Source organism: Nelumbo nucifera, chromosome 2 (genome assembly GCF_055504915.1).
Source record: "Nelumbo nucifera cultivar China Antique chromosome 2, China Antique-T2T, whole genome shotgun sequence".
In the NCBI taxonomy this organism is placed as follows: Eukaryota; Viridiplantae; Streptophyta; class Magnoliopsida; order Proteales; family Nelumbonaceae; genus Nelumbo; species Nelumbo nucifera.
Window position 1 is genome coordinate 112,257,252 of NC_142650.1, and position 25,859 is coordinate 112,283,110.

General features: G+C 38.7%; 1 protein-coding gene across 2 annotated transcripts; it reads right to left on the minus strand.

Annotated features, from left to right (window-relative positions):
• On the minus strand, window positions 1-25,859 carry LOC104585905 (Aldolase-type TIM barrel family protein). Of its 2 annotated transcripts, none has more exons than XM_088898277.1 (13): window positions 25,720-25,859; window positions 24,811-25,042; window positions 24,563-24,689; window positions 23,437-23,564; window positions 23,273-23,342; window positions 23,046-23,148; window positions 19,249-19,366; window positions 15,956-16,037; window positions 13,210-13,271; window positions 1,102-1,174; window positions 925-996; window positions 550-630; window positions 1-434 (listed from the first exon to the last, which is right to left on the minus strand). In XM_088898277.1, exons 2-13 carry the CDS (start codon window positions 25,014-25,016, stop codon window positions 270-272), a joined length of 1,287 nt encoding a protein of 428 aa, XP_088754403.1. In that variant the 5' UTR covers window positions 25,017-25,042; window positions 25,720-25,859; the 3' UTR covers window positions 1-269. The 2 variants fall into 2 exon arrangements, with proteins under 2 accessions (XP_088754403.1, XP_010241245.1); XM_010242943.3 differs by having other exon boundaries at window positions 925-1,008.

The following is a 25,859-nucleotide window of genomic DNA, read 5'->3' on the forward strand; positions in this document are numbered from 1 at the left end:
TTTATCCTCCAGACCTCTTTTATCTATCAAATAAATAACAAGTCATCCAGACCAATAGGTCGGTATAACAAAGGGGCTATTGCTTGGTGGAATGGTAAAATCTCAGGCTGACGAGTTTTAAGTCTGAGAGTGGCTGTAAAAAATGCCAGATGTTATCCAGTCCACCCATCAAAAAACCCTGGATAGCAAGGACAAACCTTGGGTACATCCACAAATAAACTTCAGATACAATCATGTAGAAATTGTACATTTACAGACAGTCATAGAGACTAAAGATACTGTACTTCTTGTTCTCTTAGTTTATATGGAGGTGGCAGCAGGCCATGTACATCAGCAAAAACATCTTCATAAATAGATGAGATCTTGTCAGGCGTCTTGTCCAAGACAGAGTCTGGAATGGCATCCAGGGTTTCCTCAAGAAAGGCCTTGATCGTCTACCAAATTGAAGAACCATTAGAACAGTTTCGTAGAATATTTTAGACCAAACTGAAAGCACCATAAGAACAAAACTAGAAAGATTTCAGAAAGGTTTCCTAAGAGTTCATATACCGTGCAGTGGCGAAATGCAGTGTCTGCCTTGCGCTTCCATAGGCCATTTCCAGGCTCTGAATGGAAAATGTTTAGTAATGGCTGCAGCATACAAGGAATGCAAGAGTATTTAGCAAAAGGATGTAATAAGCTCAGCATTTTATATTTATAGAAAATTGATGTTATAAATCACAGCATGTGATTCTAAAACAAAAATAGACCTCATAGAAACACAGATCGTTTTATGAACAGTATAATCCCTGATGTCTCCAAGATGACTAAAGCACTTTATAAGTTATCATTTACTGGAGAAAACCATTAGTTACTTGACATACCCATGGGGGAGACATGATAATCACTCAGATGAAAAGTGAAAGAAAAGGGAAAAGCCATTACCTTAACTACTTCCCGTACACTTGGTTTATTAGGTCCATATTTTCCTAAAATAGAATCCCCATACACCTGAAACTGTTCAAGGATCTGCCCAAGATCACAAAATGAAAGATGGAATTAACAAACAGATAAATCTTATATATGGATGCATATCTTTTAGAGAGATCTCTGTTACAGAACCTGGCGACGTGTAATACCACTACTTGGTACACCATATACTGTGGCATCAACATGTCCTAGCATAGACCAAGGGCTGCCAAAAATGCACTTGAGTTGTTAATTCTCTCATCCAGTATCTAACAACATCTAAAATGAGAAAAAGAGGATGAAATGGTTAAACTTTTAGGACACAAATATAACTGGTTCCATACATAGCAATAGTATTTCAGCCTGTTGCTTCCCAACACATTTATTCTTTGTGGAGCATTTCTAGCTCCAATTTGTTTGAAATATTTTATAAAATAATACATGCATTATATTGACCCAAATGAGATGCTTCTGATGTTTTCCATAAATAGCGTCTCAAAAACAAGTACTTTAAACAAGCTTTATTATTAGTTTGACGAATAATCCATGATTGAGTCTACCCCCAGTACTTCCTTCTGTGCATGCTAATTAATGCCAGACCATTTAGTTCTTGAGCCACCTCCTTAACCCAAACATAAATCACATCTTCTAAACCACCAAAACTATTAGAAACAATGATAAAATCCACTGATACTAAATTCTATTTCCAGTTACTTATTATACTACCTCTTTACCAAGCAGAATGTAAACATTCTGATGTTAGGACAAGTAGATCCTACAATTTTCAGATTTGAAAGTAAATTCATCAATTCATAGAGTGCACAAAGATGATTAAGGTGATCAATGAAAATAGAGATGGAGACGCAAGTAAAAAGCTTTTCTTTTAAGGATAAAAAGAAATTTCATTAAACTGAAAAGGGCAGAATGCAAGTAAAAAAGAATAAGCAGGAGATTAGGAGGGAAGTAGCTCACTTGGTCACTGGGAAGAAATGAGAGAGAGAGAGAGAGAGAGAGAGTCAACATAAAGACTTTGACCTCCTTTTGCAGACTTCAGACTGAACTAGGAAATTGACCCAAATCAATACCCATAGGGACACTTCCTCTTAACTTCTAAACAGCATAATACACTATTAATCCTACCACAAGTAAACAGACCAAAACAATTCCAACATAAACCCAGAAAATAGACTACAATCTTGTCGTTATCAGCAAAACAGCCGTAACTCTCAAAACACGTTGGATTTAAAAGATACTGGTCTCATTGGATAGATAACTCTATAATTTGTAGAAATAATTTGAAAGGCTTTCTTTTCTTATTACCACTAATAAGGGTAGTAATGTAATTTTACAATCTTTAAAAGGTTATGTATAAGCTAAGAGTTAGCTGATTATTATGTTATTAAACTCTCTCAATTTGTGTTATGGTCTACTTCTACACTACTCTCTCTACTCTTCCATTCTCATCATATTTCTTTTATCTCTACAGAATACTTCTTTATTGTTTATTCTAAAATGGTACCAGAGCAGATTTAAGGTCTGGAGGGCATAAACAGTAATCATGAACAGTACTAGAGGTGATTGGGCAGTGTTGACTGCTGGGTGTGGGGATTATACCACTTAATCAAGGAGAGTTTAATATATATTTTAGTGATGATCTGAGAACCACTGTAAGAAGATGAAAATCCTTTCCTGAAATGTTAGGGGTCTGAGGGAGGGTAAGAGAAGGATGGTGATGAGAGAGCTGATTAGAAGGCTTAAGCCGGATGTGATCTGTGTCAGCACCCAAAATTGAGCACCTCACCCCCTTAGACCGTAGATTGCCCATATAAACACTTCATTTAATCAATCGGACAGTACCAGAAGACTCTACGTACCTTAAAATCCTTGCCTATAAAGTTTCATCACAATGCTCCTTCATTTGTCCCTTGATCGAAGCAAGATTCCTTTTCAGCTATTCTCATTGTTCAAGAACCATGATATCATAAATCCCCTAGGTGCAGGCCACTTTAGACCCATTTAACCCTGTCAACGAGTCTGGGACCCTCGAAAACCCCACCCTACCAAATTTCACCTAAAAATTCCATCCTTAGCCTTCAAACGAAACAAGATTCTATTTCACAAGCTGTCATTCGCTTGCACAACTTTCTTGTGATATAGCACCAACAATAGCCTTTCCTGAGTAATCCTGGCCACCCAAAAGTTGCTAACCCTTGGATCAGAATATTCCTTTGTTTGTAGCTTTTATTAGAACAACCCCAAGGCCCAAACTCACCTCATTTGGACCATTTTGCCCCTAAAACCCACAAAATACCTAAAAAATGCCCCTACCTTCCCTCTTACCTAGAATACCACCCGGATCACACCATTTGGACTATTTCACCCCTAAAAACCCTCAAAATACCCCTCACCCTCTTCCTACCAAGAATACCCCTGAATTTACTTCACTTGGACTGTCACCCCTGAGAACCCTTAAAATACCCAAAATACCATTCATTCTCCCTCTCCCCAAAATACCCATGTTCTTACCACCTTTAGACACTTTTGCCTTCAAAAAATTCCAAAATTCCTAAACTACCCACAATTTGCCTTTACCCCAGAATGCCCTTATTAAATTCCTGGATACTCCTACCCCTAACCTTTTTTCAAAATACCCCTCAACCTTCCTCTTACTAGAATATCCTTGCTTTCACCACTCTTAGACCCTCCTACCCTTAACCTTTTTCAAAATACCCAAAATACCCCCAACCTTCCTCTTACTAAAATGCCCTTATTAGATTCTTAGACCTTCCTACCCTTAAACATTTTCAAAATTCCCAAACTACCCCTACCCTAGGCCTATAAATAAGGGGTGAAAGGGAGCCCAAGGAGGCATCGGATTAAGCATTGGGGAAGAGAGCCCTTCTCTCTCAAGACAGATATTCATTTTGTTCTTGCCACCTCAGCTTTTCTCATATTTTTTTAAGGTGGAGCTTGAACGGTTGAAGGCAGCCATGGCCACCATTAACGATATGAAGAAGCTTGAATAAACTCCCATTGTTCTTCCATTCAAATCAGCACTCGTCTCTCTCTCTCTCTCTCTCTCTCTCTCTCTCTTCATTTACGCGCTCCATGATCGCAGGTAAGTCCTGATCCTTATTTTACAATCAATAATTTTATTCAACTTTGAACAGAAAGAAGGGGTTTGGGTTAAATGTCTGCTCTCTTTCTTTCCTTAGTAGACAACTGATTCCAAGAGAGGTGTGAAGGGGGGAAGCCCAGTACCACCCCACTCATTGAAGAGGGGAGAGTTTGAGCAGATGTAAGCCTCAACTTCCTTTTCTCATATCAAGTAGGAGTTGGTTCCAAGGAGGGAACCCCAATACTACTGCCCTCGTTGGATTCCAACCTGAAGCACTTCTTCAAGTCCATTAAGATCTTGCTCCAAAAAGCATGTCATGGCATTGGGGGTTCTCACCGGATACGAGAGAGGGGTGCTTCATCCCATCTCTCTCTCAAGCTAGAATCCTAGAGGTTTGAGCAGGCCAGATATGTGGAGTCACTATAACAAAAATATTTTCCAGAGAAAACCTTTTCTTGGGGACGCGCCACCCCAGGTACATGGTGAGTAGAGACTCCAAGAGGCTTTGAGCCAAATTTTCGGGCCTCACAATCTGCCTTCAAGAAACTAAACTGGAGAGGTTCGGCTTAAGGAGAAGTTTGAAATTTAGGGTTCAGGTGGTGGGGATTGGCTGGAACTGAATGCAATGGGTCTTCCAAGGGGGCTAGTCATAATCTAGGATCCAAATGTGCTCTTGAAAATAGGTGAGAAGGTGGGGGAATCTGTTATGGACGCATTCGTGGGGAAGAAGTACCACCGCCGGCAGCAGCAGTAACGTGGGACCCTCATCAGATTATCTAGCTAGCCACAGTTCATCTTACCTTATACTTATCTTATCTGCTTTCTTACTCTTATCTTATCTGTTCCAATAAGGATTAGTATAGAGTCTGATTTATCTTAGGGAGTTTTTATCCTTCTTGGGTAGGGAGTCTTATCTATCTTATCTGTAAGCAGTTTAGTTAGTCTTATCTAGGAGTCTTATCTATCTTATCTGTAAGCAGTTTAGTTATCAAGGAGTCTTCCTACAAGGAGGACTCTTACCTCTTGTAATCTCCTATTTAAGGAGCTGAAATTATTGAATAAAGATATCAAATTTCCAGTCAAGAAAGAGAGTAAAAGGAGAGTTCGGTGATCTCTTGGACAAATCACCCCCTTAGGTCGCCACGATAGGGTCTGCACGCAAAGGGAGGGGCAAGGGGAAGCTAGAGGTTCTCCCCGTGGACCAACCCGTGACGAGATCCTATTCCCGGGCCCATAACAACTTGGTATCAGAGCCAACCATCATGGGAGATCTGGAGCAGCTATCATCCAGGGTCCACAAACTAGAGCATAGGCTTGTGGAAACCAGCGTGGAGGTTTGTGAGGTCAAAGACGATGTCCGGGAGCTGCGATGCTTGCTGGAATCGTATTTCTCTAACAAGGAGAGGAGTCCAGAAGGGGCTGTAACCACAAACAACCGCCGACCAGACTTGACGGAGTCGTCCGACAAACAGCAAGACGTCGCCCCGGTAGCCGCGGTCGTTCCCAAGTACAGCAGGCTGGAGTTCCCTTCATACAACGGCGTCGGAGATCCTTTGGGATGGCTGTACAGATGCGAGCAGTTCTTCCGCAACCAACGGACAGGGGACAGCGACAAGGTAAGCTTGGCCGCATTCCACATGACGGAGGAGACGTAGCTCTGGTTTTATAAATTGGAGCAGGAAGAACCCGAGCTCAGTTGGACCCAATTCAAATCCTACTACCTCCTCAGGTTTGGGCCCCCATTGACGAGCAACCCGTTAGGTGAACTGATCAACCTCAAACAGACAGGAACGGTGGCTGAATACCAGCGCAATTCCAGACCCTCCTTGCCAGAGCAGCTTCGGTATGACTGGACCAGCAGGTAGACATGTTCACCGCAGGGTTAGCAGAACCCTTGAGGGTGGATGTGGAGATGCAACACCCCCCCAACCTGGTTACAGCCATGAATCTAGCCCGCGCCTTCGAACGAAAGATGCAGCTCAGCCGCAGAACCTTCAGTATGGGGCGGCCTCCATCCGCATGGGCATCCCCGGAACCACTCGGAATGGCTCCATCTTCAACAGCCAGCCAAGAACGGAAACCACAGACGAGTCACAATTCCAGATCAGCATCCAATGAGAGGAGCAGCGTTGTCACACCCCCTATTAAGCACTTGTCTAGGGCTGAGATGGCGGAACGCAGGGCAAGGAGACAGTGTTTTAATTGTGATGAACTCTACTCAGCAGGGCACAAGTGCAAGAGACTTTTCTGCCTCCTGGTGGAACAAGAGGACAATGAGGATGAACCCCCTTCATTGGAACCCGATCCAGGAGGGCTAAATCATTCCACCTATCCTGGATTCCCTTGACTGAACTCCAAGACACATATCCAGATTTCGAGCTTGAGGACAAGCTCGTAGTACAGGAGGGGAGTAATGTTATGGACGCATTCGTGGGGAAGAAGTACCGCCGTCGGCAGCAGCAATAACGTGGGACCCTCATCAAATTATCTAGCTAGCCACAGTTCATCTTACCTTATACTTATCTTATCTGCTTTCTTACTCTTATCTTATATGTTCCAATAAGGATTAGTATAGAGTCTGATTTATCTTAGGGAGTTTTTATCCTTCTTGGGTAGGGAGTCTTATCTAGGAGTCTTATCTATCTTATCTGTAAGCAGTTTAGTTAGTCTTATCTAGGAGTCTTATCTATCTTATCTGTAAGCAGTTTAGTTATCAAGGAGTCTTCCTATAAGGAGGACTCTTACCTCTTGTAATCTCCTATTTAAGGAGCTGAAATTATTGAATAAAGATGTCAAATTTCCAGTCAAGAAAGAGAGTAAAAGGAGATTTCGGTGATCTCTTGGACAAATCACCCCCTTAGGTCGCCACGATAGGGTCTGCACGCAAAGGGAGGGGCAAGGGGAAGCTAGAGGTTCTCCCCGTGGACCGACCCGTGACGAGATCCTATTCCCGGGCCCATAACAAAATCTTCTGTGTTTGTCTATTTCAAGACAGTAGAGAAGGGTGAGTGGTGTTGGGGAGTTACTATTGTCTATGACCTAAATGAGGAAGGTAGGAGGGAAGAGTTCTGGGAGGAGTTGGAGGAGGTCAAACGGACACTGTGGGGGGTGGGGGGGAGGGGGGGGGGCATTTCAATGTGGTTAGAAGGACAAGCGAGATGAAGGGGGTAGGGAGGGGAGAGTTAGTGTGGGGATGAGGAGATTTGGAAATTTCATTTCCAACGTTAGGTTGATTGATCCCCCGCTGATGGGTGGGAGGTTCACCTAGTCAAACAGGCAACATCCGACGATTCTCAGAAGGTTGGATAGACTTTTTTATTCATAGGGGATTGGGTTGATGAAGTTGGGGAAGTGGTTCAAGAGGCCTTTCCTTATTTCCTTTCTAATCACAAACCAATCCTTCTAAAGAAAGTGTCTAGGGTATTGGGTGCTAAGCCATTCTGCTTTGAGAATATGTAGCTGGATCATCCAGACTGTAGAGATTAGATAGAGGAGAAATGAGGTGGGTGGCAGGTGGAAGGGTCTACAGGCTTCAAGTTAATGAAGAAACTACAATTTCTAAAAGAGGAACTAAAAAGGTGGAACATGGAGGTTTTTGGAGACTTGTAGAGTAGAAAGAAGTGCTTGAAAAAATGGGGAGGCGAATAAGCTGGAGGAGGGGAATATTTCTGGGGAGATAAGGGTGGAGAGAGAAAAGCTGAAAGGTGATTTGGAAAGATTAGTCAAGAGGGAGGAGGTGATCTGGAGGCACAAGTCTAGGGCAGTTTGGTTGAAGGCTGGTGATAAGAACACTACATTTTTTCATGCACTTGCTAATGCCAGGCACAAATGTAACACCCTTTCCAGAATTAAAGTGGGGGACAAAGTAGTGGATGCCTGGTATTCAAGAAAAAATGGTGGAATTCTATAAAGGTTTGTACTCTTCTAGACAACAGTTGGGTAGTGTTAGGGGGGTTAGAGACCAAGAAATTGAGTGAATTTGCTTGGCTTGAGAGTAGCTTTGGCCTTTGAGGTGGTAGAAGTGAAGGAGGCTTTGAAAAGAATATCAGGAGATAAAGCCCTGGGATTGGATGGGTTTAATTTTGCCTTCATTAAACATTGCTGGTCTTTGTTAGAAAATGAATTCATGTCATTGTTTAAGGAGCTATTTGAGTCTAAGTACCTAGATAAGTTAACAAATGCCTCTTTTATTTCCTTGGTCCCTAAAAGGAGTGGGGCCTTGGACATTAAAGACTTCAGACCAGTTATCTGAAACCGATGAGGTTCAGACCTGTTTTAGCAAGAAGAAATCAGAAAAAGAAGAAAAAAAAGAACAGAGATGGAAGAGAAGATAAGAAGAGAACAAAGAAGAAAGAAGAAAGAATAGAAGAAAAAGGGTGCAGAAATCTCTTCTGATCTGTTGCCCTAGGTACTATTTATATTAGGCATAGAATAAAAGATATACATGGACAGGAATACCCTTGTCGCTAGTAACAACAGTAAAACACATGCTAACAGCAACATAACAGTAATATATCATCAAGAAATAATAAAGAAGTGGGACCACAAACTAGTCAATCATTTTCTTTACAAGACCCATAAGTCTAATCGGCAGCCGATATAAATTAGTGGCAAAAGTTTTATCGAGGAGGTTGAAAGGAGTGATCCACAAAGTGGTGGGAGAGTCTCAAATGGCATTCGTGGAAGGAAGACAATTTCTAGATGTTCTTGTCGCAAGCGAATGTATTGACTTTAGGATCAGGTCTGGTAGGCCGGGCTGGTGTGCAAAATTGATATTGAGAAGGCTTACGATCATGTGGAATGGGGTTTCTTGGAGAAAATTCAAAGATTGATGGGCTTCGGAGAAAAATAGGAGTTGGAGTTATGCTTGTGTGTCTTTGGTTTCCTTCTCAATCTTATTCAATGCAGTTTCTTTAGATTTTTCTCAAGACTCTAGGAGCTTAAGACAGGGAGATCCCCTATCCCCTCTACTCTTTGTGCTGATGGAGGTTCTTAATTTGTTGCTAATCAAAGGAGTTCAGTTTGGATTTATTGAGGGCTTCAAAGTTGGGTCTAATCGTCCTCGTATATCCCACTTGCAATATGTTGATGACACGCTAGTTTTTCTGGATGCCTCTATTGACCAAGTTCTAATCCTGAGAGCAATTCTGGCTAACTTTGAGATGCTGACAGGTTTAAAAGTGAATCTAGAAAAAAACATCATCTTGGGGTCGAGGAAGTGGAGAGAGAAATGTTGTTGAACTGTGCCGCAGTGTTTGAATGTCAAGTTGGAGAGCTTCCATTTTCAGTATCTAGGGATGCCAGTTGGGGCCAAACCCTTCGCTTTATCTATTTGGAGGCCAATCATTGAGACAGTGGAGAAGAAGCTAGATATGTGGAAGGCCAAGTACTTATCATTGGGGGGGCAGAATTACTCTGGTTAGAAGTGTCCTGTCTAGTTTGCCAACATATTACATCTCTCCCTTGAAAATTCCAGCTGAGGTGGCCAAGAAAATTGAAAAGAGGAAGAGAGAGTTCTTGTGGGAAGGGGTGGGAGGTTCTAAGAAATTCCATTTGGTGAGCTAGGACCTGGTTTGTAAACCAAGAAGAACGGGGGATTGGGAATTAGAAGGCTTAAAGAGAATGATTTCCTACGGAGGAGGGTAGTGGCTGGAAAGTACGGGGTGGTTGGCTTTGGGTGGGAATCTAGAAAAGTCTCAACTTCTTTTGGGGTGAGTGTCTAGAAAGGTATCATGAAGTTCAACCAAGAATTCAGAGATCTGACCTGTTTCTTTGTTGGGGATGGATCCAGAATAAAATTCTGGGAGGATGGTTGGTGTGGAGTGGGAAGGTTGTGCGAGATTTGCCCCAGACTATACAGGCTGATTGAACATGATGTTCCCATCAACCATTGCTACGAGAAGAGGGGACAAGGTGATTTGGTGCTCGAAGTTTAGGAGACCTCTTTGGGGCAAGGAAGTGGAGGAATGTGTAAAGCTGCTGGAAGTTTTGGAGAATTCAAAGATCTCTAGTTCTTCAAGGGACGAATTGTGGTGGAAGGAATACAAAAATGGAAAGTTCACGGTGAAACCCTTCTATCTAGCTTTGATTAAAAACCAGATTGACGAAGAGAGATGTAGAGGTGAGTGGGGTAATCCTGTTCCACCTAAGGTAAGAGGTGTAAATCGGGTTGTGTCGCCTGTGGCCCGGCACGATTTTGAGCCTGCCCAGCACGATGAACTGCAGGCCGTGTCAGGCACGACACAATCGTATGGGCTGTGCTGCCCGCATACCAGCAAGGCCTAACACGACCCATATATATTTATATATTTTATATATAATATGTATATATATATTACATTATACTATATTATATATAATAATTATATAGTATATTAATATTAATATATATAATTTTATTATTGCATATATAAACAATTGTATACATTAAAATTCATATAAAATAAAATTTTAAGATCTTTTTAATTTTTTGTCTATTTTTTAGTTTATGTTAAATTTTTCATTATTTTTTTTCAAAATTTTTAAAAAACATGGCTTGGCCTAGTCCATGGCCCAGCCTGGCCCAAGGTTCAACCCGGCCCGCAGCACGGCATGGGCCCGCACAGGCTCGTGTCATGGGCCGTGTTGGGCCAACCCCTCAAAGTATCACAGGGGAGGGAAGCACGGCCCAGCTCAGCCCACAGGCCGCACGCGGGTCATGTCATACCAGCCTAACACGACCCAATTTACACCTCTACCTTGGGTGGAGGCATTTGTGTGAGTGGTTGGTGGCTATGGATAATGTTCTCACCACTGACCATTTGAAGTCAAGAGGCTTCTACATGGCAAACAGATGTTGTATCTGCAAAGTGAGTGAGGAAACAGTACTTCATATGTTCTCGTGCTATGTGGCTGAGATGTGCTGAAGCTATTACTTAGCATTGTTTGGCATGCAACTGTTCCTTCCTGAGTCTCCATCTGAAATCTTTTCCAAATGGCCGTCCTATAATGGAAGCAAAAAAAGCCAGAATTGTGTGGAGTTGTATTCCATTTGTTGTGTGCTGGTCTATCTTGAGAGAAAGAAACAGAAGAGTGTTTGAGGACAGTCAGTGTGAGTTAGAGAAGGTGGTGGAGTCAGTGATTTAAAAGGCGCGCCTAGGCGCACAGGCGAGGTGCATTTTGGGGTATGCGCCTCGCCCAGGTCCTAGGCTCACCCCTTTCAAAAGCGCAAGGCACACCCCTCGCCTTTGTAATTGTACAGGGGATGACTTGGGGTTGGGTTGAGTTTCTATTTTGGGTTGTATTGCTTAGAGGGGTTTGTGTAGTTTTTGTATTATTGTTGTAAGATCCTTGAGGATTAACTGTGGCTAACATCCTCTTTGGGCATATCTTTTCAGTTGGGTTTAAATTTATTCTGTTATTCATAAAAAAAAGAGACCTCTACTCCATATATCTACAATTTTATCACCAACTTATGCTATAATACTGTGTTCTTCACTCCACAGTGTCAGTAGTTTTCATTGGGGAATATATTGACTCTAATAATATTTCGTGTCGGTACCCATGGAAATGGAAATATGTCATGGAAATATTATTAGAATCAACATATTCCCCAACATAACTATTCATTGGGAGTTGTTTGGTTATAAAAGATAGTTATGCAGGCCAACTATCTTTTATAACCAAACAACTTCTCAAGCCTTCAGATAAACTAGTCTAGTCCCTCACCCCTAATGGCTCCTTTACCACCAGGTCTTTCTATAAAAACTCATATCCAGCACCTTTCCACCCTTTCAGACAAACAAGATTCAGCTCTCTCCCCTAGAGTTTCCTTCCTCATTTGGGAGGCAGCTTGGGGAAAACTGAACACTTGTAACATCTTACAAAAGAAAAGGAAAGGGCAGTTTTATACCTCCCAATGTGTGTATCCTGTGCCTTGGAGATGGAGAGTCCATTGGCCATCTTCTTATCAACTGTCAGCTTGATAGAACGCTTTGGCAATACTTCTTGGATCTAATCTTCGGAGGTAACTACTGCTAGACTCCTAACTCAGTTGGTAAGTTCATTTTTTATCCGTCAAAAGAGATTTTATTAATATTAAGTTCAAGTATTACAAATAGGTGGGTTTTTCCACCCTAAAGACAAACTTTATGATATATAATTTTGCCCAAAACATTTGGTGCCTGGCTGTCGTCCCTTGTTTAGTCAAAAGGCCCAAAACATCCACCACCCCATTTACTGATCTTCTCACCCATTTAAAGACAACAACATTCAACTCCCTTGTTATGCTTTCTATTTCCCGAAAAGTATGTCTATAGACCCATGGGATTTGGGAGCTACATCTTGTCCATGAAAAGACCACCTGAGAGTCCCTTCCACCTCCAAGTTCATTAACCAATGGCAAAGCTATAATCTGGGAGGTAGGGGCAGATGCTACTGGAAAGCCATAATCCATGCTATTATGTGAGGAATATAGGAAGAACAAAACAAAAGGATCTTTGAGAACAAAGCCTCGATGATTGAAAGACTAAGAGATTGAGTTCTGACCATGCTTAACTCTTCGATAGTGATCACCAAGAAATTTGCTTGTAATTTTCTTTTTTTATCAGCAACATGAAATTTTTATTAAAAGGAGGAAATCAGTACAGATCATAAGTAGCCTCGGCTACCCCAAACGTTTAACAGAAACCAGCAAAAAGCATAAAAATCATAAAAAAATCTCTTTTCAGCTTTACAAAGTTGCCCAGAAGCATTGTTCTCTGCTATTTTTTTTTCTTTGGATTTTATTCAAGGCCCCTTGTACATCCCATCTCATGTAAACCCTTTTCTTGAATATAAGTTATCTTTCTACAAAAAATAAAAAAATAAAAATAAAAATAAAAATTATATAGGACAAATATTGCAAACTTGAAGTAATTTTCACGGTAGCAGCATTATTGAAACAATACAGGATTTAAACAAATAAACTAATTAAGTTATAAGATCACATTTTTAATTATAGAAAACATCCGAATGCTCCAAAAGACAAAACTTGCAAAATCTTATTGTCATCATATAACAGTTAAAAGCACGTCATAATTACAAAGAAAGCCAGCCATGAAAGAACAATTATCATTTGAAATGAGCAAATAAAACTTCTATTAGTCAAAGTCCATGGTGCATACTTGTTGTAAGCAGCACGGCCAACCATCACACCATGTGCTCCTTTTCTTCGTGCTGCATTAACCTATGGAATGAAATTGTAAAACACAGTAAAAGTGGTGAGTTCCTGTGGTTTTAAATTGGAAACAGAAACAATAAGGAACTTTTATGCCAAAAATTTGTCTTAAGGAAGCCTTATACAACACCAAAGATCATGAAAATTTCTAAAAATAGCATGTTAGTAAGACACCTTTATCATAGTAAATATGAAGCACAAGAGTCATCATCATCTAAGTCTTATCCCAACAATACAGGGTCAGCTACATGAGTCCTGTTTCGCTCCATTCTGTTTACTCATGTCTATTGTTAAATTTTGAGTGCTTAAATCATTTCTACTACTTCAACCCATGTCCTTTTAGGTCTCCCTCTAGCTTCAATACCTGTGATATGCTCCAGAAAAGGAGATCAAGGTGGTACCTCTCTCCTCATGTCTATCCTATGCAAATCTAGTGGTGAGTCTATTTCCCATTTACTAAACTTCTGTGTTTTTGTATTTATCAAAAAAAAATCTTCTGTGCTTTTGTGAAATGCATTTGAGTGTGATTTTGCTCTCTTTGGTTGCAGGTGGGAAACCCCACAAAATTTGGCCAGTTTATTCAGCCCTGGATTCCTTAGACAGCCTAAAAAAAGAGGTAATGTGGAGAGCCACGAGAGCTGTAATACTTTTTTTATCAGTAAAAATAGAAATGATTTAATGATAATATAAAGGTATATTTACATCATTCAGTAGCCTTGGCTACCCCTTACAACAGAAAGCAGAAAAACCCCAGTGACTTTGCTATTCAAGGTTACAATTGTGCCCAAAAAGCTCGTTCTCTAGTAACCCCTTGTTTTTCTAACTGATTAGCTTGATTGTTGGATGACCTTGGAACCAAATGAATTATTAACTGCATGTCTTTTGACAGTTTTAAATTTTTTTTTTATCTCATTTCTGAACCACCATGAGTTCTTTTCCTCTTTTCTCAGCTAGCCTAGAATTACTTTAGAATCACCTTCAATTATCAGCTTCTGAACCAACTCCACATTTTTTTCTATAGACCAAACATGACTGCCTTTCGTTCTGCTCTTGTGGAATCCCCTTCCCCAAATGGTCCTGAGAACAACCCCATGATTTCTTAACACTCCACCTATCCCAGAAGGGCCTGGATTGCCAAAGCTTCTTCCATCAAAATTCAGTTTGAGAAAATCAGCTATGAATGGGGTCCATTATTCCTACAAGTTTTTTTCTTGGAGGAGGTGTAAGCTGCAATCATCTCCCAATTTCCGATAACATCATCAAAAGTGAAATCCAAAATCACAGTCATAGTCTTTACCTAATGGGAGGAGAGAAACAATAGAATATTTAAAGAGCTTAGCAGATCCAAGGAAACAATCATAGAAAGCATTAGTGTGAAAGCTGTGCACTGAGCAAAAGCAATGGAGATCTCCAAGGAATATACGGTGGATGACATACTGAGAGCTTGGGGAGCAACTGCAGCTTCTTCTACAGTGTCCATTCAAGTTCATGAAGAATGGAGACCTACAAATAATAACATGGTGAAGCTAAATTTTGATGGAATCTCCCAAGGTAATCCAGATCCTGGAATTGGAGGTGTAATAAGGTGGATAGGAATTGATCAATTATGGCCCTACATTCGGAGCCAGTAGGGACTGAAGGCTCCCTAAATGCAGAAATTATGGATCTATTGTATGGGAAGAGACTAGTAAAGCAATTAGATCTCAGATGGATCAAGGTAGAGGGGGACTCAATGTTGAAAATATCATGGCTGCAAAGTGGAAATCAAAGTGTTTGGACTCAAACAGTCTTAGGGAATAGGGAGATTAGCTGCATTGCTAGGGAGGTTGAAGCCACAATTTCTTGGGTCAAAATATCTATAAATGGATCATTTTTGTCAAAATCAAATACTTCATTTGAATTTTGAAGAATTCTCACTGCATCAGGGCTTTGAAGTTTAACAAATTCTCAATACAGGCCTGCCCAAGTTGCACTCCTCTTCCTTGATCCACTTCTCGTCCATTTGATTTGATTTTTTTCCACTTACCCAGAAATTACCGTCATTACAAATCAAGTACCTTCATAAAGAAATATGCATGCTATTTCTAATATCTTTTAGATAAAAATATCAGCAATTTTTCATTGTGGGTTGCAAAGTGGGAATGCAGGATCATGGACAATAAACAGAAAATGAGTAGGAATTTAAAATGTTCTCCAATAGTGTCAACCATTTCTGTTTCTGTACTTGGAGGATGTGCCTGGGTACCCCATCTGATCCTAGGTAGTCTTTCCTGTGTTATCCATCAGGTCTCACTAATCACCCCCAAATGCAAGTTGTCCATGTTCACCCCTTGCCTTGCCAAACCATATGCCAAATAATTTCTGCAACCCATGCAGAGCAACACAATAGCTGGCCAATTGTATTAATTATTTAAATGATAGCAAACCAATATGAATCTCAGGATATGGAATCCCTACCAAATAGGTGACACCATTCATGATAATTTATTCTTACTACAAAGAACAATAATGGAAATGCAAATAAGGGCTATAATGTTGCAATTTACTGGAACAAATAAAAGTGATTCACTGAAATGGGCATCTAGCTACCAGCTACCCAAATATAAGGTTGAAAATAGAAAATTGTGTGGCAATGGTCTCATTTCCTCTATTCTAGGTAGGACCAAATTATAATTGAGTTATCAAATGCTCACCCCGTCAATGCAAGTTATTCCTCCATTTATTGTGAACTGTAAGTGTGGAAAGTCACGCAAAAGTGCAAAGTAGAACTCGTATCTGCACCAAGTAAAGCATTGCCAATTTGCCAAAAACCAGCATATCAGATATTAAAAGAAATTCTACAAAACACATCATAAATAGAAATACTGATTTATGCCATCCCGGAGAAGAGGTAATCAAAGACAATTTCCAATTATTACAATCATGATGTAGAGATGTACGAAAGCTGATATTCTGTGGTTTATATGGGAAGAGAGAAATGTGAGAATCTTGAAAGATAAAACACAAACCGGGGAAGCTCTGATAGAAATCATTGCTGTGGAGGTGGCGCATGGGTAAAATCTCTACCTATTTTTGCCAGGCAAGAGGAGGGGTTCCTACTTGCAGTTCGCTAACACCACTACTGCCACCTTTGGATTTGAATTCCAACCATTTTTTCTTCAGTTTTAGAATTACTTTCTGTTCTTTAATTTCCAGTTCATTTTTCCTTCCTGCAAATTTTACTTTTATTAGATTTAATTTGTACTTTATTTCTTTTCTGCAGATCTGAAATTCGGCTAGGTAAGATGGAAGGCCTAGCTCGAGAAGTTCGAGGGTCAAAGGAGAGATCCGAAGACTACTACCTCTGATCGGATTCTCAAACATTTTTTATGTTGTTCCTTTTATTTATTTGTTTCTGTTATTTATTTATTTTTATGCACTTGTTATTCTCAGTACTATTTGAATTTGGTTTTAATGAATTCCATTTTTTTAATTAATTAATTTTGTATTTTTGCAACTCCCCTTTGTGTTCTCTCTCTTGTATCTAAGTACGTAATTATTTTTCCCCTACTTCCCTATGGATACGACCCGTTCTCATCACTTTACTGCGTTAGTAGTTGTTTGAGAATCAGAATAAAATAATAAATGTTTAAACCGGTGTTTCGAAGTGGTTAACGACACGCTTCCAGACACACCAGTCACACACTTACAATTTGCGGATGACATCATCTTGTTTTGTGACGGGGAGGAAGGGGAATTATAGAACTTAAAGAGTCTAGTGCTTCAATTTGAAAGGAAGTCCAATCTTAAAGTGAATTGGGAAAAAAGTTGTATGGCAAGGCTAAATTTAGGGGGAGAGGAGATGGATTCCCTAGCTAGGATTTTGGGGTGTGAAGCGGGGGACTAGTCTTTACAATATTTAGGGCTACCACTGGGAGGGAACCCGATGGTTGAAGGTTTTTGGTACCCTGTAATTAAAACATTCTCCTAGAGGTTAGCAAATTGAAAGAGGAATTACATCTCTTTAGGGGGTAGGATAACCTTAATCAAGTCAACCTTGGCCAACCTATTGATTTATTTCCTGTCTACCTTTAGAGTATCAATGAAAGTAGCTAACTAGTTAGAGAAGATAATGAGGGATTTCTTGTGGGAACTTGGGGATACTAAGAAGGATCACTTAGTGAAGTGGGAGGTGGTTTCTAGGAGTAGGGATGATGGAGGCCTTGGGTTAGGAAATATAAGATTAAGAAACACGGCTCTGCTGGGAAAATGGATTTGGAGACTACTGATGGAACAGGACAGACTTTGGTCTAGAGTGATTGTTAGTATTCATGGATTGCAGATAACAGCTAGGATGCTAGACTCGACCCTAGCGCTTTTCAGTGTTCTCTTTGGAAAGCTATTCAAGTTGGACTCCCTCCTCGAGCGTGGTGAACCTCTTTGATCCAGCTTTTTTCAAGCAACCAACGGTTCATGAAAGGATTATGTGGAGAGCCACTAGAGCTGCTGTATTGTGATTAGTGTGGGAGGAAAGAAACAATAGGATCTTCAAAGGTAGTTGTATATCCAAGGAAGAGGTTGTGGAAGGAGTAACTACTAAGGTTATCCATCGGTTGAAATCCTGTGATCTTTTTAAGGATTTCTCAGCTGAAGACATTTATAGAAGTTGGGGTATTGTGGCATCTACTACTACTTCCAAAGCTATGATACAGGATGCTTGTTCCTCACCGGCACAACAAAGGGTGGAATTGAACTTTGATGGAAGCTCTATAGGTAATCCGGGCCCATCTGGTATAGGAGGTGTTTTCAGCGATAATGAAGGCAAGATAATGGCTCTATATTCAGGTCCAATAGGAGTTGGAGATTCCTTAAGAGCGGAAATCTTGGCACTACATCAAGGTGTAAAACTGGCCAAACAATTGGGGCTACAGCAAACTGAGATAGAGGGAGACTCCAAGTTGGTAATTAGGTGGATGCAATCAGGGCAGCTGGGAATTTGGAAATATAGACAGCTGATAAGGGAAATTCTTAGCATAACACAGGAGATGGGTGCTTGTTTCAAGTGGGTAAGGAGATCAGCAAATCGTTTTGCTGACACCCTAGCAAAACAAGGGACTGTAAGGGAGAGACTTTTTTGGGCAGTGCTGTAATGTTTGATGTTTATTGGATCAACCTTTTCTAATAAGGGTTGACTTCTGTATTTCAGTTTAATTTATCTCTAATGAAAGTTATTGTTTCTGATAAAAAAAAAAAAAAAGCAACCAATGGACTCAGAGATCAGTCAACAATATGGCTGATGCATAAGCATGGCAAGGGGTTAATGAAAATCAGATGTATTGTATCGAGGGATTGTTCCATCAGGAAATGAGTGCATTACAATAAAATAAAATAAAGAATGAAAGTTGGAGAAGGGGGTAGATAGTAGAATGAAAGTTGGAGAAGGGGGTAGATAGTAGATGCTAGTATTACAACTTCATTTTTGTACCTTATTCTTTTATTACAAACTAATAAAAGCGTATTTGTTACTGATAAAAAAAAAGAAAAACATGATGCTAAAAAATTAATTAGTTGATTTTGAATAATTTCTAGTCTTTCTTTATCTAGACACTACAGGCTTTGAAGCCTATGACAACAAGCTCAGGCTCTTGGAACCATCACAGACACACACACACACAAACGCACACACACTGGGGATGACATGACAGATCCAACCATCTATCTGATGAGTCATCTAGATTAGTGTCCTTGTCCATGTCAGCCCTACTGCATACTGCACATTAAGTTGTCAAAAGATGGCTTCCTCTGCTGTGTAGAGAAAGCTATTAGATGAACCTCATTGCAAAATAAGAGGGTGATGTGGGAAAATATGTGAAGTCATATTAAGTTGCCACATCAGCTCCTACATGCAAAAGATAGCACAATAAAAAGATTCAGACTTCTGTCTGAATGGTATACCTGTTATACCACATTACTTATTTGCAACCAGATACAATTATCAAGAACATACTTTAGAGGAGGGATTTTTCGATTTTCAGCAGGGCTTATGCCATTGAGTAATGCCTTCCGTGCATGTATGATGAAATGTCTAGTTGGTGATTGGGAAGCAACTATATCAATAAAATTACCTGAAAAATCAAGATCTATGAATCAATGATATGAAGCAAAGAAGTATATTTTAGGACAACCATAAGCATAATATTTTTTTAATAGAAAACACATCAAATGTAATAGCAATAATCCCAACATCTTTACTATATAATGCTAATACTTGCCTTGGTTTCATGTCCAGTCCATACAAATTAAATAGAATATTTAAATAGTATCACAAAATAGCAATGCTTACAAAGGGTAGTTCAAATATTTTAATCTTTAAACCCAATCAATGAGTTAAGGTACTTAAAGTACAATAAGAAAATATTTTAAAATCAAATGTCTTTTCATCTTTTCATCCTTTTATTTTTACTTAGACACATGCTATACACATGCCCTTCCACTAGTATATATAAATTGGTAACAAGATCAACAAGAATTATTTAAAAGATCAACAGCAATGAATTATGAAGGTAAATAGAAAAGAAACAATGAAAAAAAAAATAATGGACCAGCCTCCATATACATCCTGAAGCTCTCCCATCTGAAAGATTACAGCCTTAAGATTACTCAGATACCTATACATGCCTGAGTTCAGGCGCTTCAAACAGATATCTAAAGACATGATGATCCAAATAAAGTGGATTAAGAGATCTGCAAACAGTATAGCCGATGGTTTAGCTAAACAAGGAATTCAAAGACAATCCATGCTCTGGGCTGTTTTGTAAATTTTGGGATAGTTTTTTTGGGCTTGTTGTTTCCGTCCACAACTTCTTGTTGTATACCTTCATTTTAAAATTAATAAATCAATTTTGTGTTGCTGATAAAAAAGAGATACTTATACATGCCTAGTGTACCAATGTCCAATGTCAGACACAACACTTACTGGACAAGACCAGATGCTGCAAGGACACTTCTAGATGTGCACTATAACATCAATACTTCTAAAATATATAAAATGGTATGCTTTAACAAATTATACTATAAAAATATGTAAAAGGGTCATTACCCAATGTTGGTCCCAGCCATCTGGGGTGGTCTTGGGAGGGGAAAATGGTCCTAACTTTTGGCAATTTTTTCGCACTAAGCAGCCACCCTCAATCTCAAATCCATGTTCTCATGCATGCCAAAAAATTTACCATTACACCAAGTAATGGCCCCTATACTACAAAACATATGTACATATTAGAAATTTAATTAAATTGAGAAAGACATAAGTCTTAAAAAAGGCAATTAGATTAAAAACTAGACATAAAAGTGTGACATAAGCATATTACACGGGATACTATCCCCATGGTATCTATGTCCCAGGCATCATTACTTACAGCCCCACTCCTGGCTAAAGAATCAACTAGACCATTGACAGGTCTCCTGATTGAGTGGAACAGGATGTTCCTGCTAGCCACCAAGAATCTAGCCTCTCTAATACAGGTAACTCCTGTAATCTAATAAAATTTTGATTATTCAATTTGGTTCTGCATTTTAGGGTTAATATTCTCTATCTACTACATGATAAGCTTTCGAAGTTCTCTGACTATGTCTATGCATGCATATGTATACATACAAGTACAAACAGACTACATTACAAGATAGAATTCTCTAATTCTAGCATGGCAATCATTTTCTCCAAGACCACTAACAAATTGATTTTTTAATGAAAATCAAATAGCACCAAAAAAAGAAAGTATCTTTAGAGAATGTGCAAAGCATATTGAGGTCTGATCCATTTTTAAAGAAAAGAAAAAAAAAAAGATGCTAGACCATATATGAAGGAGGAATGTTAAACAGAAGGTGTTTTTAAAGGTTTTTAAAGGCACCTGAGAACAACTGATTTATGCAATCAACCTCCACCCTCCCCACCCACCCCCCAATTTCTATTGTTATAGAAAAAGGCAAATTGTATAACTTGTACTTGTATTACAATCGACTCAGCTTGACAATCAATATAAATACCCTAAAAAACACATCAGTACATCCCTCTCTTTTCTATGTTTTACATTCCTTCTTTTCATTCCTTTTTCTTTTTCTTCATTTTTTTCCTTCTTTGAAACCTAGAAGTGCATAAAAATACCATTGCTATGACATTTGTACAGATTTCTTTCATCTGAATTAGGAAGATATAAAAGCTGTAAACACTTTTTTTCTGAAAAAGTGGAAAACTGAGTACAACAAGCCTCATAGAAGGCACATGAGGCTGCCTCCTCATGGGAACAAGAGAAAGTCAATTAAATAGTCCACCACTTAACAGAATACATAATTCTCCAAGGTGTCAAATGACATAAATCCTTAGCTGTAAGCACTATATCAAAGACAACCTTTGCCTAATACCAAGATAAAGAACATATGATAAAGGTGTAAGGCCAGTGTGGTGGAAATGGTCTTAGCTCTAGAAACGTAAGTAGGATGTGAAAGGATAAAAGCACGTTAAAAAGGCTTTGAAAAGGGGGTTTCAAGAACTCTGGAAGAGAGATCAGGACTGGGAGAATATTTTGGTCTCCAATATGTCTCCCCAAAGATGATAATGTCCCCTTTCTTTCGTCAGAGGCCCCCTATTTATAGGCAGAAAGGGGAGTTGGTTTCGTACATGTGTTTATGGAGGATTCAGAAATCTCACTCATTTGTTATTAGTGCGGATCTTGAGGTCGTTAAGATGGTGACACTGTCAGGTTGTGATTCACAGAGCAGATTCATTTCATTCCCTGTTCACAAGCCCTACTACGCATCACGCCTAGGGAATATACTCTAACAATCATAACTTTTATCACAGTTATCTTTTCCATGTTTTTGTCATTTGTGGACGTGGTCCGCAAGGTACTTTTCAGTAAATCTTTACTTTGTCTTATCTCTTTTGTCCCGTTTCTATGGGTTAGTCATTTATCTCAAATTTTGTTCAATCTGCGGGTTCAGTTTATGTTGCTTCAGTCATCAATCCATGGTGGTATTTAGGTAAATCCCCTTACAAAAGGTAGATGCAAAGCAATACAAAGGATAACAAACAGGAAATTAATTTGAAAAGCAAAGGTTTATTCATATCACTTTTTCTACTAACATAACCTCTCCAGTTCCAATCAATCCTTCTTTATTGTTTTCTCATAAACAAACATATCTTTACAAGAATACCCCTGATAGGGCAGCTGTACACTAATGACAAGATAAAAGGCTAATAGGCCCGTTAAGGGAAGGCCCATTAGCATAAAATAAAGATGAAGAACTATCCACTAACATTCGACCCATCTATTCTACACTTGGTCATTTAAAGAAGCTCACTAAATGACTTAATTACCAACTCAATCCTTTTTATACATGTATACTCGGTCTGAGAATTAAAATTGACATCATTTCCATGGTACATATATGCAATAATGCAATTTTCATATGATTCAGAAACAAACAACTGCTAAAATTATTGAAAAAAATAAGAAGGCCGCTAACACCTTTTCCAAATTCCAAGTACCATGAAAAACTTCTTTTAAAATAGGTAAAAGCATATATTATGCTTAAAGCATGAGATGATTATTAAAAGTTAACAGTAGCAAGAAGCAAAATTAAAAATCTTATGGAAGAGCAATTGGAAAAAAAAAAAAAAAGGAAAATACCCTACTCCCAGTACTATTATAAATCTACCAACTGTGTCATGTAGAATTTCTTAAGAGCAAACACCAAAGTCTTTCATAAATATTCCTCTGAAAAGGACCAGGAAGTTTAGTGCCTTACAGAGCTCACTGTATGAATCATGATCGTCAAGACCTATTCGGCATTTTACACTGACAGGAACATCAGAATTGGCAGCAATAGCTGACATAGCTTCTGCAACAAACTTCCCTTATGAACACCAAAAATGTACATATCAGGACACACTAGCAAACAAAATTTGCACCTTAATGAGTAAGAACTCCAATAATTGATTTTTTAGCAGTTCACTCATGCATAGATTTTCAGACCTTTGGATCAAGCATAAGGCGCACACCAAAGCATCCATCTCCAGCTACTCTCTCACTAGGGCATCCACAGCTGGTATGTCGACAAAATGATCCCAATTATGGATAGGAAAAGTATGAACCAAAGGTCATACTAAAAAAAGAAGGGAGAATAACTAGACACAAACTTAAAGTTGATCTCATCATAGCGGTAGGCACTTGCAAGTTCAGCCGCTTTTGCCAGGTGATCCAAATTACTTCCACCAATCTGAAGAACAATGGGATGTTGCTCTGGAGGAAATGCCAAGAATCTGTCCTGTAAACCCCAAAATTATGGAGGAACATGGTTGCTCAGAACTTTGCCAATAAGTATGAAAGGTAAAAAAATATAAACCATTTCTAAATATAGAAATCTATAATGAAAGCATAAAATAAATATGATAAAAAAATATTATGACAATGATGAAGTACCCAAAGATTTCTACACCTCAGACATACACTTCCGGATAAAGCATATAAGCATATTATATCCTTAATAATGATTTCATATTGACAGGTATGTTCAGTATTTCTGGCAGATAATAGATAATGGCATAATATTTCATATTGACATGTTTCATGATAGAGACAAAAAAAAAGGATTGGTGTCAAGCAGATAATAGATTCCAGATTCACGTGCACATGCACATCCATAGAAATGGACCAAACATGAAACACATGATGCACAAATATAAAGTACCGAAATAAGTTAAAGAGAATACCTTAAATTTAATAAAGGTAGGAAAGGCATCCAAGTAAGGAAATAAACTAAAATAAGATCTTTAGATGTAAAATAGCTGAAACAAAGAAAAAAATGGCAACATAACCAAACAGAAATATACTAATACTCTATATGCACAAAAATCCTTTTCAACATGCTTTTATATAGCTAAAACATTAAAGACAGTGTATTCCAGTTGTTAAAGAGAAATGTAAACTTTACAATATATCAAGAAAAAAATATTCATTATTCATATGTAAGAAGAATATTAACATTATTTAAATCTTAAAACATGTTATCTATAATTTTTAGATGTAGTTTTAATGCAGTAACACTTATCTATAAATGCAACTAAAGCAAAATGTTTTGTTTAAATGACAATATTTAAATTAATGAGATGATAATGGCATCTACAAAATTTAAGAGACAGTGAAGCTAGTGAGCTAGTGCACTGATCAAAAAAATTTATTTGGCCTTTATTACAAAAAGAGAAGTGAAATAAATTTGTCCAAAGTAGAGGATCAAGAAGAAAGAAATCCCCTGTTTCATCTTACCAAGTTTTCCTTTTGGTAGACAATAGTTTCAGCAACAACCATCTCTGTGTAAAGCCATGCATGCTTTGATATAAGCCGGGCAAGAGTCCTGTAATGATTATCTGTCCAGTCCATCATTGGAGCAACACTGCAGGATAAAGTGGTTATAGTTAAAGGATGTCAATGGTACAAAAAAGAAAGGGCGGGGTGGGGGGGTGGGGGGGTGATTCCATTGTAAAGAACTCCACTTAAAATTCACGCATACTCACCTGAACAATGGAGGAAGATAGCGCCTGGATATAGTAACATCTTTTGTGCTTATTGTATGGTTCTGACTGTGAGAACAAAGCATTCTTGATTGAGTTGAATTCCATGTTAGCATCCTGAAGGAGGGCATCTGACAGTTTTTGAGGGTATTAGAATGAATGGGGGACAACGAATCAATCAGAGTATTTACAGCAGCCTTCATCATCATTTCGAGTGATCATGTTCTGTGAATATCTAAACATAAAGAAATTTCATGTGTTAATGCTCACAGCTTCTACACTTACAATACCTCAACCATATATAAACTATAATATATAAGGAGGAAAATGTGAGCTTTGAGCTTACCTAGACAGATATATGATGGATATAACTTACATTCAGAAAAAAATAAATAAATAAACACAGATTTTAAATATAAGAACAAGACTATCAGAAAAGAAAAAAAAAAAAAAAAAAACCCTGTTTTGGCCCTCAAAGAGTGGAAATTTGTACTACTTGGAATGCATAAAAGAAATCATCAACTACTGTTTATGGCTTCGACTATGATATTGATACTTCGATTAATAGTGTAAGCAGTTTATGCTCTAGCATCTGAATGTACAAGAACAAATTTTCACGCACAGTAAAGTATAATACCATTTAGAGTACAATGAACACAAGTTAGCTTCTTATACATGTTATGGGCCATATCCAGTGGGGAAGTAACGTTCTTTATCAAAGAAAGCTTTGGTCAATATTACAGAACTTCAAGAAAGATAATTTACAGAATTTAAAGACATTTCTAGGGCAGAAAATAATCTAAAAATAAGAAACGAATCTACAAAACTTAAGAGTTGAACAAGAAAATAATCAAAACTACTAAGGCAGGGAGATACGGGACATTATGAATTCAAATAAGAAAGAAAGCCTACAGAGAGAGATAACAGCCTGCGGGGAGGGTTGTGGTCTTGTGGAGTGTGGAGCTCCAACGTATGCGAATAAGGAAAAAATGCGGGAAGAGATAAATTGCCTTCGTGATGACTGAAATAATGAAAATACGAAAATTAGCCGC